Source organism: Sesamum indicum, linkage group LG8, assembly GCF_000512975.1.
Source record: "Sesamum indicum cultivar Zhongzhi No. 13 linkage group LG8, S_indicum_v1.0, whole genome shotgun sequence".
In the NCBI taxonomy this organism is placed as follows: Eukaryota; Viridiplantae; Streptophyta; class Magnoliopsida; order Lamiales; family Pedaliaceae; genus Sesamum; species Sesamum indicum.
Genome location: NC_026152.1, coordinates 12,942,690 through 12,958,425, shown reverse-complemented (window position 1 = coordinate 12,958,425; position 15,736 = coordinate 12,942,690). Strand labels below are relative to the sequence as shown.

At 33.5% G+C, this 15,736-nt stretch overlaps 1 protein-coding gene and 1 long non-coding RNA gene across 4 annotated transcripts; one reads left to right on the top strand and one right to left on the bottom strand.

The window, feature by feature from the left end:
• On the bottom strand, nucleotides 3,930-8,975 carry LOC105168443. 3 transcript variants are annotated; one of them, XR_002287557.1, is made up of 5 exons: nucleotides 8,843-8,975; nucleotides 8,406-8,466; nucleotides 5,297-8,253; nucleotides 4,887-5,016; nucleotides 3,930-4,314 (listed from the first exon to the last, which is right to left on the bottom strand). It is a non-coding gene; the product is annotated as an uncharacterized LOC105168443 (long non-coding RNA). The 3 variants fall into 3 exon arrangements; XR_002287558.1 differs by having other exon boundaries at nucleotides 4,887-4,989; XR_002287556.1 differs by having other exon boundaries at nucleotides 4,887-8,253.
• LOC105168442 (protein LAZY 1-like) lies at nucleotides 7,961-10,637 on the top strand. The gene is made up of 5 exons (XM_011088528.2): nucleotides 7,961-8,019; nucleotides 8,140-8,206; nucleotides 8,731-9,524; nucleotides 9,687-9,966; nucleotides 10,336-10,637. Exons 1-5 carry the CDS (start codon nucleotides 8,014-8,016, stop codon nucleotides 10,353-10,355), a joined length of 1,167 nt encoding a protein of 388 aa, XP_011086830.1. The 5' UTR covers nucleotides 7,961-8,013; the 3' UTR covers nucleotides 10,356-10,637.

Genomic DNA, 15,736 nt, shown 5'->3' with positions numbered 1-15,736 from the left:
TTTAAAAACCCCCCCCCGTTTCTTGAAATGACAAACAGCAAACTTCTCTATTTTCTCCCATGGGTGAATAATTATTACTATGGCGTACGTTGTTAATAGTTTTTTGCACATTCCATAAAAATGAATCACTTTCGATTAAATGTTTTGATTATTTTCATTTATATTTAAAGATAATATTGTGATTGAATCTACCTTGTCATTAATTTACTTTGGTTTTTCAATATTTTTGTAAGGGTTAAATACATTTTGGATCCTGAATTATGCATTTTGTCTCATTTACATATTCTTAAAATATAAAAGGTAACCAAAATACAATTGACAAAATAACTTGACATTGATAAGACAAAAAACCCTTCTTACTTATCCCTATATTTTTGGAAAATCAGTGGATTATTCTCTCATACCTCCCAATCACTCAAGTATTTTGGTTAAATGTTTCACTCAAATGCTTTTTATGAAAATATTTCAACATAAGCTTGATTATACACCAAATATCTCCACCATTTACAGATATCCACACACTTGAATCAAGAGACCTTATATTTTGGTTGTATGGGGCTTTGGCTTGAGAGTAAGATCGAATTTTTAAAAAAAATGAGGTAAAAATCAAGTAACTAGAATTGAGCACCAAGTAATAGATGTAAGAATTCAAACTTCTCAAAATATATTCCTCTCATGCCCTAATTTCATGTCCCACTTCTCACCACTTGAATTATGTCTTTCTTTTAGAGAATGAATATTCTTTTTCTTCTTTTTCTTGCCTTCCTCGATTTTTTTCTCTCTTTTTTTTTTTTCTTGGTTTTTTCAATGGCATTTTTTTTCCTTTTCTTTTTGCCACGTATTTCTTTCTTTCTTTGTCTATTTTGCAATAAAGCATAGAATCATCATATGACATATTAGCTAATAAATTTCCTTGGCACAAATTACAATCAAAATAGATGAGAAATCTCCACACTTAATATTAAAGTCCATACTTAAAATACATCCTTGCTTCTTTGATGCTCTATTAGTCCCTTGAAGGGCCAAGCAAGAGATAATAAAAAGGATGGTAGAATCTGTTCATAATTGGGGTTGCATGATAAGGAATTAAGGCTTATAAGGCTCAAATGAGTTCACTAAGGGAAAAATGTATGTAGGTGGTCTTTTAAGCTAAAATGATTTTATCCTAATGCTTTTATCATTTTCAAGTGTATGCATAAAGATGTGGCCTCGACATGATTCAATACAAGTTCTAGGAAGACAAACCATAAAGCATTATCTCTTGAGAGAAGAAAAATGTAGTATTTATGAGTGTATGGGTTCAAAATTTCTCTCAAGTTAGGTTGTGTCCACCAATTTTTGACATTCATCATTTTGCAAGAAATAAGTTCTTAGTCATAAGGTGTCTAAAATCATTAGATGCAAACTCTTATCAACATCACCTAATTATTGATCGATTAACCTAAGTCTTTGATCATGAAGCTAGAACGAGGACAAGTTCCAAGAAAAATGGGTTTTGCACATGAAAAAAGGTAAATTCCTACTAAAACTAAAAGACTTAAGGAAGTAAAATTATTGTGTTTAAGAAATTTCTCTAGCAATTATAATCTCAAACCATCAAAAGATATACCAATCACCTTCAAATCTTTCCAAAAACTGAGTCGTGAACCTTCCTTTTTACAGCCATATTCCCACAAGGCTAGACGTGGACATGCGTAACTCTTCCTTCTAATCTGTCCACATATTGTTTTTGGCTTCTTTTTCACTTCATCAATCCATTATAGGCTAATGTTGCAGTATAACATTTGATTAGGAGCATTTTGACAAAAAAGAAAGCAAAATATTACTTTAAATTAACACAAAATACATTCCTATCAACTTTTTTATTCTACTTTCTGAAAATATGTTTTATTAAATTATCTCCCCAAAACTATTTTTAGTTATTTAAAATTTTACTCACATTTTATTTTAAAAATAATATTTATAGTTTATATTTTTTATAACTTATGGAATATAAAAAATATTTATAAGCTCAAAATATGCAAATATATTTTACAAAGTAAATAAATTATGTTAAAAAGTACATATAAATTTGTGTAAATACATAATGCATATAATATTATAGAAAAAGTATGTTATATAACGTATAAATTTTTATTCAACTACATGTCTACATAATAAAAATATATCATATGATTACTTAAGAAAATATAAAATATTATATATTAATTATATTATATATTTGCACATTTTACAGTATATATATGTTCAATATAATATTTTTTAATATATATATATATATAGCACAGGCAAAAATTATATAAATTTTTCTACCAGTTGCGTAAAAAATATAATAATTGTAAACTTTATGAAGTTTATACGGAATTTATACTCAGTATTAAAATTATAAATTTTGGGTAGTGTTTATTTATATAAAAAAAATTATAATAATTCAAATTATATTTAGGAGAATGATTGTAATAGAGATATTTTAGGGGTGTAAATAATTAAAATATTTTCATCATAAAAAAATTAGTGTATATCATAAATGGTCCATTTTATTACGTTTTATAGTTCAAACAGTAAATACACTTTATGCATAGTTCAAAAAGACAGTGTATTTAACCGTATTGATAACTCCATTAAAATGGAATCCATTGATTCAATAAACACAATAAATTAATATGTTTTCTCATAAATACAAAATATCGTCCACCTCAGAATATAACAGCTAGCATCAGTAGAATCACTAAGGAAACTCTGGAGAAGTGTGGACAGAATGATTTTCTCTTTCTTGATTGTACCTGAGAGAAGTTATATTTGTTCATGGTACGAGATATATCAAAGGGAGTTAATAATTCAAGCCTTACAAAATCCTCAATCTTCTGCTGCCCATATTAATTTGTTTGATGTGTCATTTGTTATAACTTACCCGCGAAAATAATTGTAGATTTCATTACCTCTACGATGCAAAGACACTGTTGGGGGGCAACTTAATAAGTTTTGTAGGAATTACTTACGGGTCCCAAGAGTATAACCTAACCCATGTTAGTGATTGAAATTCAAGTACTCATACTTATACGTGAGTGTGTGTATCTATATATATATATATATGTATATAACTATAGTGTCTAAGTTGTGGAGGGGTTATTTATTAGAAGAGTAGAAAGGGGCATAGAGGTTGGCTCGATGCAACGCAAACATTTATTCGATCAAGGAGTTGTGGCCCATGCAAGAGATAGCTCAGTCACATTGTACCATATTTTTGGAGTCTACTATCATTCATAATTGGCCATCTTTTATGGGGCCAAGGTGAAGAAGAAGAATTGAATTCTACAAGACAAAAATTTCCTATTTATTTGTATCTTTTATGACTGGCAAGAAATGACTAAGGAATCCAGGTGCACTTTTTTAGAACCCATGACAGATTTTGCACTAATAACATATAGCTGCACATAAAAGGGCAGATTTCATTTATTAGGAATTAAGGATGGAAAGAGATGGAAAGAAACCCATAATCACACTCTTATCTAAGGACGGATCTACCATCAGGCCTTCAAAGAGCCAAGAAAATTTTTCCAAGTATTAATTTACAGTCCCATTCTTATTTGCTGCTTATGAAAATGTACAGCTCCAATCACTATCGTTGCCCAGGACATGGCCCTAAGGCTGTAAATCGCTTACAAATATATTTATAATTTCCCACAAACACAATTTTTAAAAGAAGTGATCTGTTCTAGCCAACAAGTGTTCACTTTTGTGCTAATCTATAATAGCATTTCCATCCTACCAAATATAAGATATTTCTCCTCCCTATTTATTTGAATTACAAAAGTGTCAAGTATCACATACGAATAGATACTCAAAATCAAAGAAAAGAATATTGGCAATGATCTTTCAACTAGTTTTAGAAATCCGCCAATAATTAAATTACTTCAATTCATGGGCGTATTAATAAAAAGCAAAATATGCAATAACAAGTTGGGATAATTGAATGAATGGGCATATGCAGACTACACATGGGTTGGGTTGGGGTGGGCAAAGATTTTGCACCAAGTGTGGATACAAGATAATGTGAATGATTACAACCTTTAATCGAATACAAATTAAATCAAGGATAGGGACAAAGAGAAAGCCCAGATATTAAAATCCATGATGATCTTAGCTGGCTTTTCAATCACATAAAAAAAGGAAAATCTGTTGATGCAAAAAGTACAAACTGACCGGTCTTTGTGGGCTACGCCTACGCACACCACGCACAAATTCATAGTGCTTGCCAATCTCAACCATCAAATTTCGCAATTGGCTGTTGAAACTATCCTTTTCCTTTTTTCCCTGAGATTGTATAGAGATGAGAGCCAGCGGGCAAACTACAAACAAACACAAGGTCTCGGACAAAATTTAAGAAAGCAAAAGTGCAAATGTATTTTCCAATTTTTCTTTGATTAAAACCACCTATGTCTAGGTTGGCTGCTTCTAATGGCCATAATTCTGTAACTATTAACACTAAAAAGGAGAATACATTGGATAACGGATTTGGATTTGAATTCAGAATTTTAAGATGATATTATATTAAAATTGATTTGAAATCCATCATAATTCTACTAAATATAGCTCAAAATGCGTAAAGAAGGATTTAGCAGTTTTAACTCTAGATCCATCAAACAAAACACAGCAAAAGAGTTTTAACAAGTGGAAGGAGTAAATAACGAGTGAGAAAATTATGTAGAGGGATCTCAACACTTGTGAAAAATCCTTGACATGCTATGCAAAGGAATGACAATTCTAATACTTTAGATAGCGTGTCGACAAAAAGTTGAATCGGCTTAGAACGACCCATGTCGACTGCTTTTTCAGCAAGAATTTTAGGCCCCTACAAAAGAAAATACGAAAGAGGACACGCATACCTTCACTTGGGTTAAATGCAAGACGCTGTAGAGTGATTGAACAAATACCAGGAATCTGGTCCATTTTCCCTCAGTGACTGCTGTAACTAGGTTCCATTTCCACCTGTGTTTATGCAAGCCACCAAGTATCCTGACATTCAGTTTGAGCCACAGGTGATAAAGAGCAACCACTAGCTTTTCACATGGTTTAAGACTCGAGACAGACTCCAGTGAGTGTATATTCATTCAGAATGAGCACGTGAGAAAGGTTACATAAGTCTTATTTCCCCATTTGCAGTGTTTAATTTTGAACCCTTCAAAGAAGGCAAGCCAGATTCCACTTGAAGCCTACTCATGCTAGAGCCAATCACTTGATGACATTAAAACCTTATACATGTAAATTCCAGTTTGACGATGTCATCTTCAATTACCTGCAATGAAAGTAGTAGCATGAACAGGGTAACATCTTTGACTTCATTGAGCCTGATCATTCGAAAACCAGAGCGAGAGAAAGTGTGGAACGAGACGAACTCTGAAATTACTGTAGAGTACATGGCAACAGAAAATGAGACTGATGACTGCCGCCTTATGCAGTAGGGATAAGAAGACATCATTCTCATGTTCTCTGTAAATACAACTCATAATTGAATGATCAGAACCAAGAATACTCAACCAAGCTCCTGGCCAAAGAAAACATATATATGACACGTCATTCCTTTGAGTCTAGTTTGACTTCTTTCATTAAATTATTATATGATCATCCTTTACGGCTTACACTCAACTTTACCAACCCCTTTATGATTATAAGATATTTCTTCAACCAAGTTAAAAGTTGGAATCAGATAGAAAGTCACTTCAGCAAGGAAGTCATAAATCACAGCAATCCTTCTGTTGGAACATAGAAATTGGTAATGTTCCTTTCCTGCATAGTGCATATCTCCAGATTCTGTCCAGCTTAACATAATTAGACCGAATGGGCATTCTTCATCTAAAAATACAACTGATTTACTATGTTTCTTAAGAAAATATCAGCTTTAGACTGTACCCTGGTAGTATTCAATTAAGTCAAAAATTAAACCAGAAGAATAATAGGATTTACAATTGAGAAACAGATGCTGATTGCTTTTTCCATATGCTACCTCCTGCATATCACTCCTATTCATTCGAGAAATACAAAAGTTACTACAACTAGTCTGATCAATTACCTGATTGCAATATATGTGACAATAGACCTACAACATGCAGTGCCCACTCCTCTAGTGAACAGAAATTGCTAGGCCACTATACATGTCATATCATCATTGTTTCTATGCCAATTTCATCCGGGGGGGCTCCTCTCAAATGGCGACAAACATTTGAAGCCAGGAAAAAGTATATCTGTTTATTGATAAATCACATTCGATGTACTTGCCATGTTTCTTGCCTTGAAAAGAAAACTATACTGTATAATTAGTCATTGACTATTTGGAGTTCATCAGCAGCACTATATTTATTGCAGAAGGGTCACTACAATGAGCTAATGATAGAAATTCAAAGCATGCGCAGATATCTCTGGGTTATTAAATAATAAACTTGCTGAAAACAGAAATTGAGAATACAGGACTTAGTTCCTGGTGAAGTGTATAGCAAAATATATAGCACTGGTAGGATTTTAAATCTCAAGCCTTGGGCATCTGTTTATACTTTCTCGTCTTACTTCAATGTTAAGAACTGGGGGATGGATATCGGACAACATGTTTAAAGATCAAATTGACTGTCTATAAGGGTATTTATCATCTTCTTCTCTCCCTTAGAAGAAACTTTCAGAAATTATGAGAACACCACTTAACACATGGATTTTTTCTGGGGAATAACTCGGAGAATGTGGCAGGATACTGCTCTTTCCCAAACGGGTCCTCTGTACATCGTCTCAAAATAAAAACCATTATGTGATCAACATGTGAATCAAGGTGCAAGTGGGGCATAAACAATTCAAAACACAGCTAAAGACCTGCTTTGGTTGTGCACTTTTTCATCTACACAACTATAGCACGCACAGGGCAGAACAACAAATTGACTAACATAAAGAACATGACCTCACTGCACAAAAGTTACTTGGGCTTACTTGGATCACAGAACCATCAATGTACTATCTACAGTATAATGCTACAGTATGACAAATCACTTGATAAAAAGAAGAGAAAATATCGTTATACATTTCACAATAATTAAACCCTTTAAATTAGACATAAATTATTACGGATCGATCACACTCACCTGCTGGTGACTCAACATAAATATTCAGAAAAAAGAATTAACAGTGTTCTATTACAAACTATGTAGTGGTATGAAAGAACAATGATATTCACACATGGATCTGCTGGCTTCTGTCTGCTATATACTGTTATCTCATTTGCACTTAATATTATAAGAAACACCAAAATCTATGTAACGGTAGATACTAAAAGTCCAATCCCAACTGTGCTACCAATATACTTCTACATTTATAAATTATTAGCTGTTTAAGAAGCTGGGGTTCTCGTAGTAATAAACTTTTGCCAGTGGTGGACCTATGTCAACCATAATGCTTATCGAGTTTAACATTTCATGTGACTAAAGATCTTCCTAATTGTCATTTTATTGTTGAAAATATTAGCATCATATATTATTCTCTCTACACAGGGCCGCTAAAATCAGTACCGAGCAAAGATCACAAGAATTATAACCACAGAATTTACTACTACGTCAGGAGAACCCCTAGTGCATAAATTTTTCTGAGGAATGCACTCGCTTACATACAAGAAGTTCCATAAACTGAAGGAAATGATATAAACTGTGTTACATGCACATGCAGACACAAATTGTAGGTCTAGATGCGTAAAAACATGCAAGACGAACAGACAATATTAATAATTGCAAATGTCACAAAATGCATATGGGAGTCGAAAAATATCAGCCTCTCAAACTTGAAAAGAGATTTCGAATAAATAAAAGGAAAAGGAAAAACTTACCAATATTTTGGTACTTATCAATGTTCTCAATAGTTCCAATTTAATGTCAACCCTCAATTGGTTTTCCAACATGGTTAACAGTCTATATAACACTCAGTCTATTTAAAGATCATCTCCTCCACCCACTATTATCACGCTCTCTGTTAACACAATTGAAAATGAAGGTAATATCATTTATGTAAAATATAAGAAGGTCAAATATACTCTCTCTTTTTCTGTCTCTTTGCCTCTTTATCTTTCGTTGTTTGCCATTTCATGGAGGTCATCCTTATTCTTCACTGCAGCTACTCGGTTGGATGCATCGGAAGTTCCGGCAGAACAGCAATGAAACACCAAAGGATTTTTCTATTGGTGAGTCATATACATTAGTGCGTGTGATTCTTGAACGTGTAGGCATTCTGTCACTCAAGAGACCTTAGTTCAATACTGAAATATCTCAATCTCCAATTGCTACTCTAAGACTAAGGATAAAACACGTACATGAAAATGCAATTATTAGATAAAAGATGATTGCATGTACCATGGTAACTAGGCACACAGAGAAACTCACTGATTGATGGCCGACCATTGTTGTTAACTTGGTAAGTCACACTGAGATTGGTGCCAGCAAGCTGAGAAATGGAAATTGAACTGATCTCAAAAGAACTAGGATACTCCTAGAGTTGTTTTACGGCAGAGATACAGAAAACAGCCATGCTACTTTAGTTATCTTGTCAGCAGAGAAAAGCCATCAGTTTCTTCTGGACATATTGGAAAACATGGAGTTTGCAATCTTGTTACATACGCCACCTAAAATCTAGCACCTCCTGTATCCTACATTATTTCAGTTACCACATGTTTCGTTGCGCTAGGGGATTATTGTACTTGCTTTACAGGTTTTACAGGTCAACCATCACTAGATGACCTACAATGCTATCCAAAAGGAAGTTATTGCGGTAAGTCCTTAGGCAAAGCACAGAAAGATAACTACCGCAGAAACTCATTTACCTGTCTAGAGGCCGCAAGAGTCGAAGAGGAGGAGCTCGAAGAAGAACCAGCAGCTGCTCTTACAGAGCTTTTCCATGGATTCCTTGCTATTGGTACTCTAGGTACAGAACCAATCACTACTGATCCAGCAACACCAACATTTTCCATCTCTGTGGATCACATAGCTGAAAAAGAAACTGAAGCCACAGAAAATGAACTGAAGCTAATCAACGATGAGCTGGAAAAGGTCTTGGGAGCTGAAGGTAGAGACGAGAGTTGTAACGTTTCGTCTGGAAGAAACAGTCATGTTAGTGCTGGAAGGATGAGCCACTGCAGTACAATTACACTTAGTGGTAAGCCAATAGAAAGTGCAGAGAACTGCGGAAATGGAGCAATCATCTGCCCATTGCAAAGCTATCTTTTCGGATCAGCAATTGGACTACCAGACACAGCTCCACCATTAAGGAGAGAACAAAGGACATCTCTCGGGGAGCTCTTTCAGAAGACCAAACAAGCAGAAGAATGTTATGGAACTAAGTCAGACAGAGTTGAAAAGCGAACTGAGAAGGAAACTGACAAGTCTGCAGTACATCTCATGAAAAAGATGCTGAAGAGAAGAACTATACATGCTTCCTCAAGGAGTTCAACAGCAGCCCAAGGAGCAACAATAGATTCTACAACAGCTGAGACAAAACTCCATAAGGTGCTGCTGACTCAATCTAAAATGATAGCATATTGCACGCTCTTTCCAGTTTTCCACACAAGATGAAAAAATACAGTAATTTTTTTCCCAGCATAATCATTAGTTTCCTTCATCAATTTCTTGAAATCATGTTGAATTTCCATATTTAAATGTGAAATGCAGATTCTACATATTTTCAACAGGAAAGTTCATCCTGAGAACTCGACATCTTGTCACCAATCTCATAAACCCACCAAAAATGAGATCAACTATAACACCCAATTGACGGCATCTAACAGTGTAGGCCTACGGCCCTCTGCTGAAGATATCATAATATATCCTCAACAAGCCATTTCAAAAGAAAACACATGGAGCCACAAGAACCAGTCTCATTTACCCCAGCTTACCAAAAGCAGCAGCGACATTGCTGGGAACGAGTTCTGGGTCAAAACTGATGCAGACTGTAAGTAACTAATGCACTAATTACTAAGGGGACTCAAAAAGGTCCTAGGGGAATTATTTGATCTCATCACTGCATAGATTCTTCTATCAAAACTTTTCAATTAGCATCATAATCTTTTGCTTAACACATCTACCCACTGCCCCATTAATAAGTTAGCATTTAAACAGTCATTTTATTCCTAAAATTTGACCTGTATCTACAAATTGCAGAACTTTATGGCACCTGCCTCTGTTAAAGTACACATGCTTCAAATAGGGAAATAAAATATCAAAGTACAACAAGATTTTTACAGCATGTAGCATGCACCGTTTTTAACAGAAGATACAACCCTTTGCTGACTAGCCTGAATTATTTTGTTTGACCTTGTAGACTTGGTGTTGGAGCTTTAAGCGATGGAAGACTCAAGTGGCTTGTACTTACTGCCACAAAAATTTAAGAGATATTTGCATCTATCAGATTCGAGGTGTGGATTTCATATTTGAGTGGTTATTTCAGGATGAGTTTGCATGAAATATAATAAAAGAGGCACCATCTTGAACTCTGCCTCTAATTATGTGTGGTACAATTGGAGTTACATTTACCATGTCTTCAGTAGCATTGTGAAATGTATACAACTATCCTGATTAAATATAAATTGTGAAATATATATATAAGCATCTAATATACTATCACTAGGCATCTTGTTAAAACTGATGTGTGTGCTTCAGGAAACATTTTACATTACATTATCAGGTAAAAAATATAGACAAAATGAAACTATAGGAGCAGCTTTATGGACACAGAAAGCCATTTAAAACAAGAGCAATCATTTTACAATTTATTAAGGTTATTGTTTTCAGTAAAAGATAGTTTCGTGATGGCAATAGTATACCAAATAAGGAGTGACAAAATTACCCAGTATGCAAATCTATTTGGTAATAAAATGTACAGCTGATATAGCAGGTCATCCAAACAACTGAAAACTTTGGGAGTCTTCTATCAGGAGATCGAAGCACAGTCAGTAAGATGGCCTGTGAGTCGGCTGTGACTCAACTGGATATAATGGGTCTTTCTTCTTGTAAATTAAAACCATAAGGGAAGTGCAAATCAATTAATTGAGATGAGGAAAAAAGTCAAATGTCTTTGAATCAAATATGTCCTTATCATTTTGGGAGGCGGAGTTTCGCAATTGCTGACTTTCATCAAGTTATCCTAGACATTCTGAAACTTAATTATGAGACATGTTATGAATATTTTAAATCTATTTTACATTATCCAGAAAAAGAAAACCTGTTGGGAAATTAGTTTCAATGATTCTGCTTTCAAATTTCATTTCCCTTTGCTCAATCTTGGAAGTTCTTAGAACTGCAATTTTCATTTGTCTTACTCAATCTTAGAAGTTAGAACCAAACGAAGCAAAAGAAAAACTTTACCCTTTTATAGGAAAACATAAGGCAATACTTGTATAAACATCTTATCATAAAATATTTGCTAGTTATACTTGCATTTCATTTCCTTTCTTCATCATATATTACTATATCTCAAGTTATGTTTAAAAAAGATGGGAAATGGATAGATGAAGGAGTTTCAACAACATTAGGTTGGAATCTAATTCACTATAAAGGAAGTTCCATAAAATCAACTTCCACCGATTTCACTTTTCCTTTTCCACTTTACTGTGCTAATATAAGATGTGGACGGAGCAATAAAAAATTAAACAGCCAAATTCAACCTGTTTCACCAAAATTGCATAATCAGAAACTACGTCTCTATGATTCTGATCCTTCCGGCAATCCTATAAATTTGTAAAAGGAAATCCAATAGACTAACCTTTAAAATACTAAACACTCTCTGCATACTCACGCACAAGTCCCACTTATCCTACAACTAACTTTCAGTCAGGTAGAATAATAAGAAAATAAAAATCACACGACTTTTCCACAATCAGAAAGCAAAAAGTTGTCAGATATTACAACTGATAAGTGAGAGAGAGAAATCAACCTTAGAACTATAACGCAGAAGCATATCATCGCGGAATGATTACTTCATCTCTTCCATCATTCTTCCGATTATTTCAGCTCCCTCCACAATCTATTAAGTTCTTAATTTCCAGGAGGAATCCAGGCGAGATCAAATTTTGGATATTAAATTACGAATAAAATAGAGAAAAAGAAAACCAACAATATAACAAAAACTCCACATGCAAATAGAACAGATACAGAAAGAGACTCGCCTAGTATGATCCAGGGTCCGAGAAAACTCCGGCCCAATATAATTTCCGTTCAGTTTCTTGCATTGATTATGCGAGTGTTGGGCAAAATGCTTGCGCAGGTTCAATCACAATTTTGGCGGGCACTGCCCTACCATTTCATCCCAATGATACATAAAAGAATAACCAGTAATTTGCAGAGCACCCTGCGTGTTTGTCAACTTTTATAAATATCAGGCAAAACAAAAAACATATAAATATTTATTATTTAATAAAATATACATAAAATAATACAGTAATATTAAATTTAAAAAAAAATAGTGACAAAGAAAATGAATAAAAAAAATTTAAAAATATATTGAAAAATAATGAGGGGGTGGGAAATTAGTAGACATTAATTCAACCCTATAGTATAGATGGATAATAATAATAATTAAAAGATGGAAATAATTTGGATGAGAAGAAAATAATCTTCTTTAAAATATGAATTTAGAATATAAAAATAATTAATATCTATCTATCTATTTATACTATTTATTGAGGCTCACGGGTCTTAGTAATTCTTTTAAAAGATAAAATATGAGTCGACTAAAAATATTTTTATATTTATTTCATTTACAAACAATGCCCCTTTATTTAATTAGTTATGTCGGTAATTTTTTATTCATGTGCATTTATAAAATAATTGACTTCTACAGTTTTTTATAATTTTTTATTTTATTTTTATTTATTAAATATGATGCGTGCGATTTTAGCACAAGTTCAATGGGTTCGAACTTGAGCGATGGTCGTAGATTATTTAAGAGAGAATTCAAAAGAAAGAGACATGCAAAACAAATCGTTAGCACTCCGACGCCCAAGTTAGTAGTGGATCTGAAAAATGATAATTCAAAATAATAAAAAGCAGTAAAAGAATGAATCGTAAAGATGGGAAGTAGAGATAAATCGTGAATAGTCAATTTTTCGTCTGATGAAGGTATCCCTCAACCTGGGGATGAGAACGGATAAGATTACTTGACATAAGGCCTGATTCAAACCCTATTTTTAGGGGTCGTGTTCTTAGAAGTTCTGTCTGATGAAGGTGTCGATGAATCCTTTTATTTATAGAGGAATATCTTCCTTCACTAAGGAACGATAGTGCCTCCTATTCCTGCGATGAATAGATAAAATTAGTTGAGATAAAACATGATCAAGTCTTCTTTTTTAGGGATCATGTTGTTGGAATTATTATTTAGGTGAGGGAGAGAGTCCGAGGTTGAGAAGGACTCCCAGTCCGCAAGGAGTCTGCTAAATTCAAGAGTCCGAGTTCTTGAAACCTCCTTGCCATCTGTATTCCATGCTGGTCAAGAGGGTTTATTGTGGAGGTCCAAGTGTATGCCACGTGGGTTTCAAAGAGTGACGTGTGTATAGGGATTGGGCAGCTATTGGTGTTTGGGCCACAATTATTGGGCTTCATGAAGCGGGCTCCCTTCATCTAAATGGTTGTGCCCATACCTCACGAGGCGCCTTCCGCAACGCGCACCATGTGGCTAGCAGTCCGCTGACTACTTCCGCCAATCGCAACACACTCCCACTCGGCACTAACGCAACGCGCCGACAGGATCACAATAATGAGAGCAACAACAGCAAATTGAACACGTGATTTTAAAAAGGAGATTGAAGTGAAAATGCGTATAAAATGGACAACGATGCTAGAGCAAGGGGATCGACTTGAGGGGTACTCTAACACGTCACTAAACCAAGCTTCTTGAACTCATTCCCCCCTTTATAATAGGCTTAAAAAAAATTCTTATTGAAAGCGATAGACACTAAAAGGATTAAAAAACGCACCTTAGGAGGCCTAACGCTCCCTGAGCAATCTAAACAAAACAAAGCGAAACAACAAAGCAAAGTAAAAGACCAACACTTAAAACTCTAAAACTGTGGAAGTCCAGTGTCTGTCGGCGAAGGTTGATTGATCGATCATGTAAAACGATTGAGTGGTCGAAGTGCGCGTCAAGGGTGCCGAATGTGCGGGCGGCCCTTGACACCATGGAAGGAAGTGTTGGGCCTCCTAGCTTCTTCTTGGACCGTGCTTTACTGGGTTGTACCCGTCACATAATAAAAACTTATATTATATGCATGTATCGAGTGTATGTGGATATGCTAATATTATTTATCAAGTGTGATGAGAATTTAACTTGATGTGTAATTATAAAAATGCCCTTATTCTGCTTGACCCATACACTCTCGTAGGCCTATAATACCTTCGACATGCACACACAAATTCATATAACATATAAATTGACTAAACTAAAAAAGTAGAGTAAAATAAAGATATATTTTAAATAAATAAATATTTCAATTTAATATAGAGAATTGAATATATTTGATATGTAGCACTACCTTTTCTCATTTATTTTTTCAATCTAATTCGTTGTCCTCCAATTTCAAAGGTTAAATTGTAAAAAGATTAAGTTAAAAAAAATTCAAATTTCCTCATAAATAATAAGAATCATATCTCGAATAAAATTATTTCACTAAATTAAGTATTTTGAATTTTTCAAAGCATATAATTAAAATCAAATTAATAAAAGTTATCTAGTTTAATTCAAATTAGCCTATAAGTTAACCCACACATCAAGTTGATTTTTGTAAAATGTATTTTTCTAAGATTATTTTATATAAGTATTTGAGTTTTGATCAATTTAATCATCTTTACTATTATCTCTTCAATATATAAAATCAAAAAGATAATATAATATTGAATCTTTGTCTTGATAAAACCGAGACCATATCCCACGTGTTGTAATTCAATTGGTCCTTGTCTTATTATTCTCCAAAGTTACAATGCAATTGTGTGGAACATTTCAACTTGGCATATGCCAACATTTAATTGTTGATGAAGATAAATAGTAAATAGAAATTAAATTAATAATTTTAGCATTAAATTTGATTAAAAAATCCAAAATATAAAGAAAAAAATTAGTTAATAACTAATATATTATATGTAGAATAATCTATCGAAAAATAATAATTGATTTCATATATACAATAATACACGGATACTTAAAAAAGCAATCCCATACTATGTTGAATAATACACGAAAAATCTCAATTTGTCTTCTCACTTCTAATATTGTAAAAATAATTTTTTTTTTCCGTATCAAGATTTGTCTTCCTCCTTCGTTCAATTTCTCTTCCAATTATCAATTCATCGAGAGAAAACTCACCAGAAGAAAAGTATATATCTATATTTCAAACTCTATTTACTTTTAAGAATTAATTAATTATGTATATTTTTTTAAGTCATATACTTGGATTAAGAACTTAAACTTAAAACATGCCCATTTTATAATAATGTTTGTGCTATGTCATGTCGTGATCATGTTTGTGCATCATAGCTAGGAATGCGATGGGTCTGGAACAATTTGGAGTGGATTTTCAAGATATATCTGGATCCTGGGATATGTGGTGAATCATAGGTTGTGTTTGAATTTGTGTTTTTTTATTTTTCGAGATAAAATAAAACACACTCAATGTTTATTTTTGTGTTTTTACACCTTATCTGCGTGTTTTTTTTTCTATTTTTCAACTTTCTAT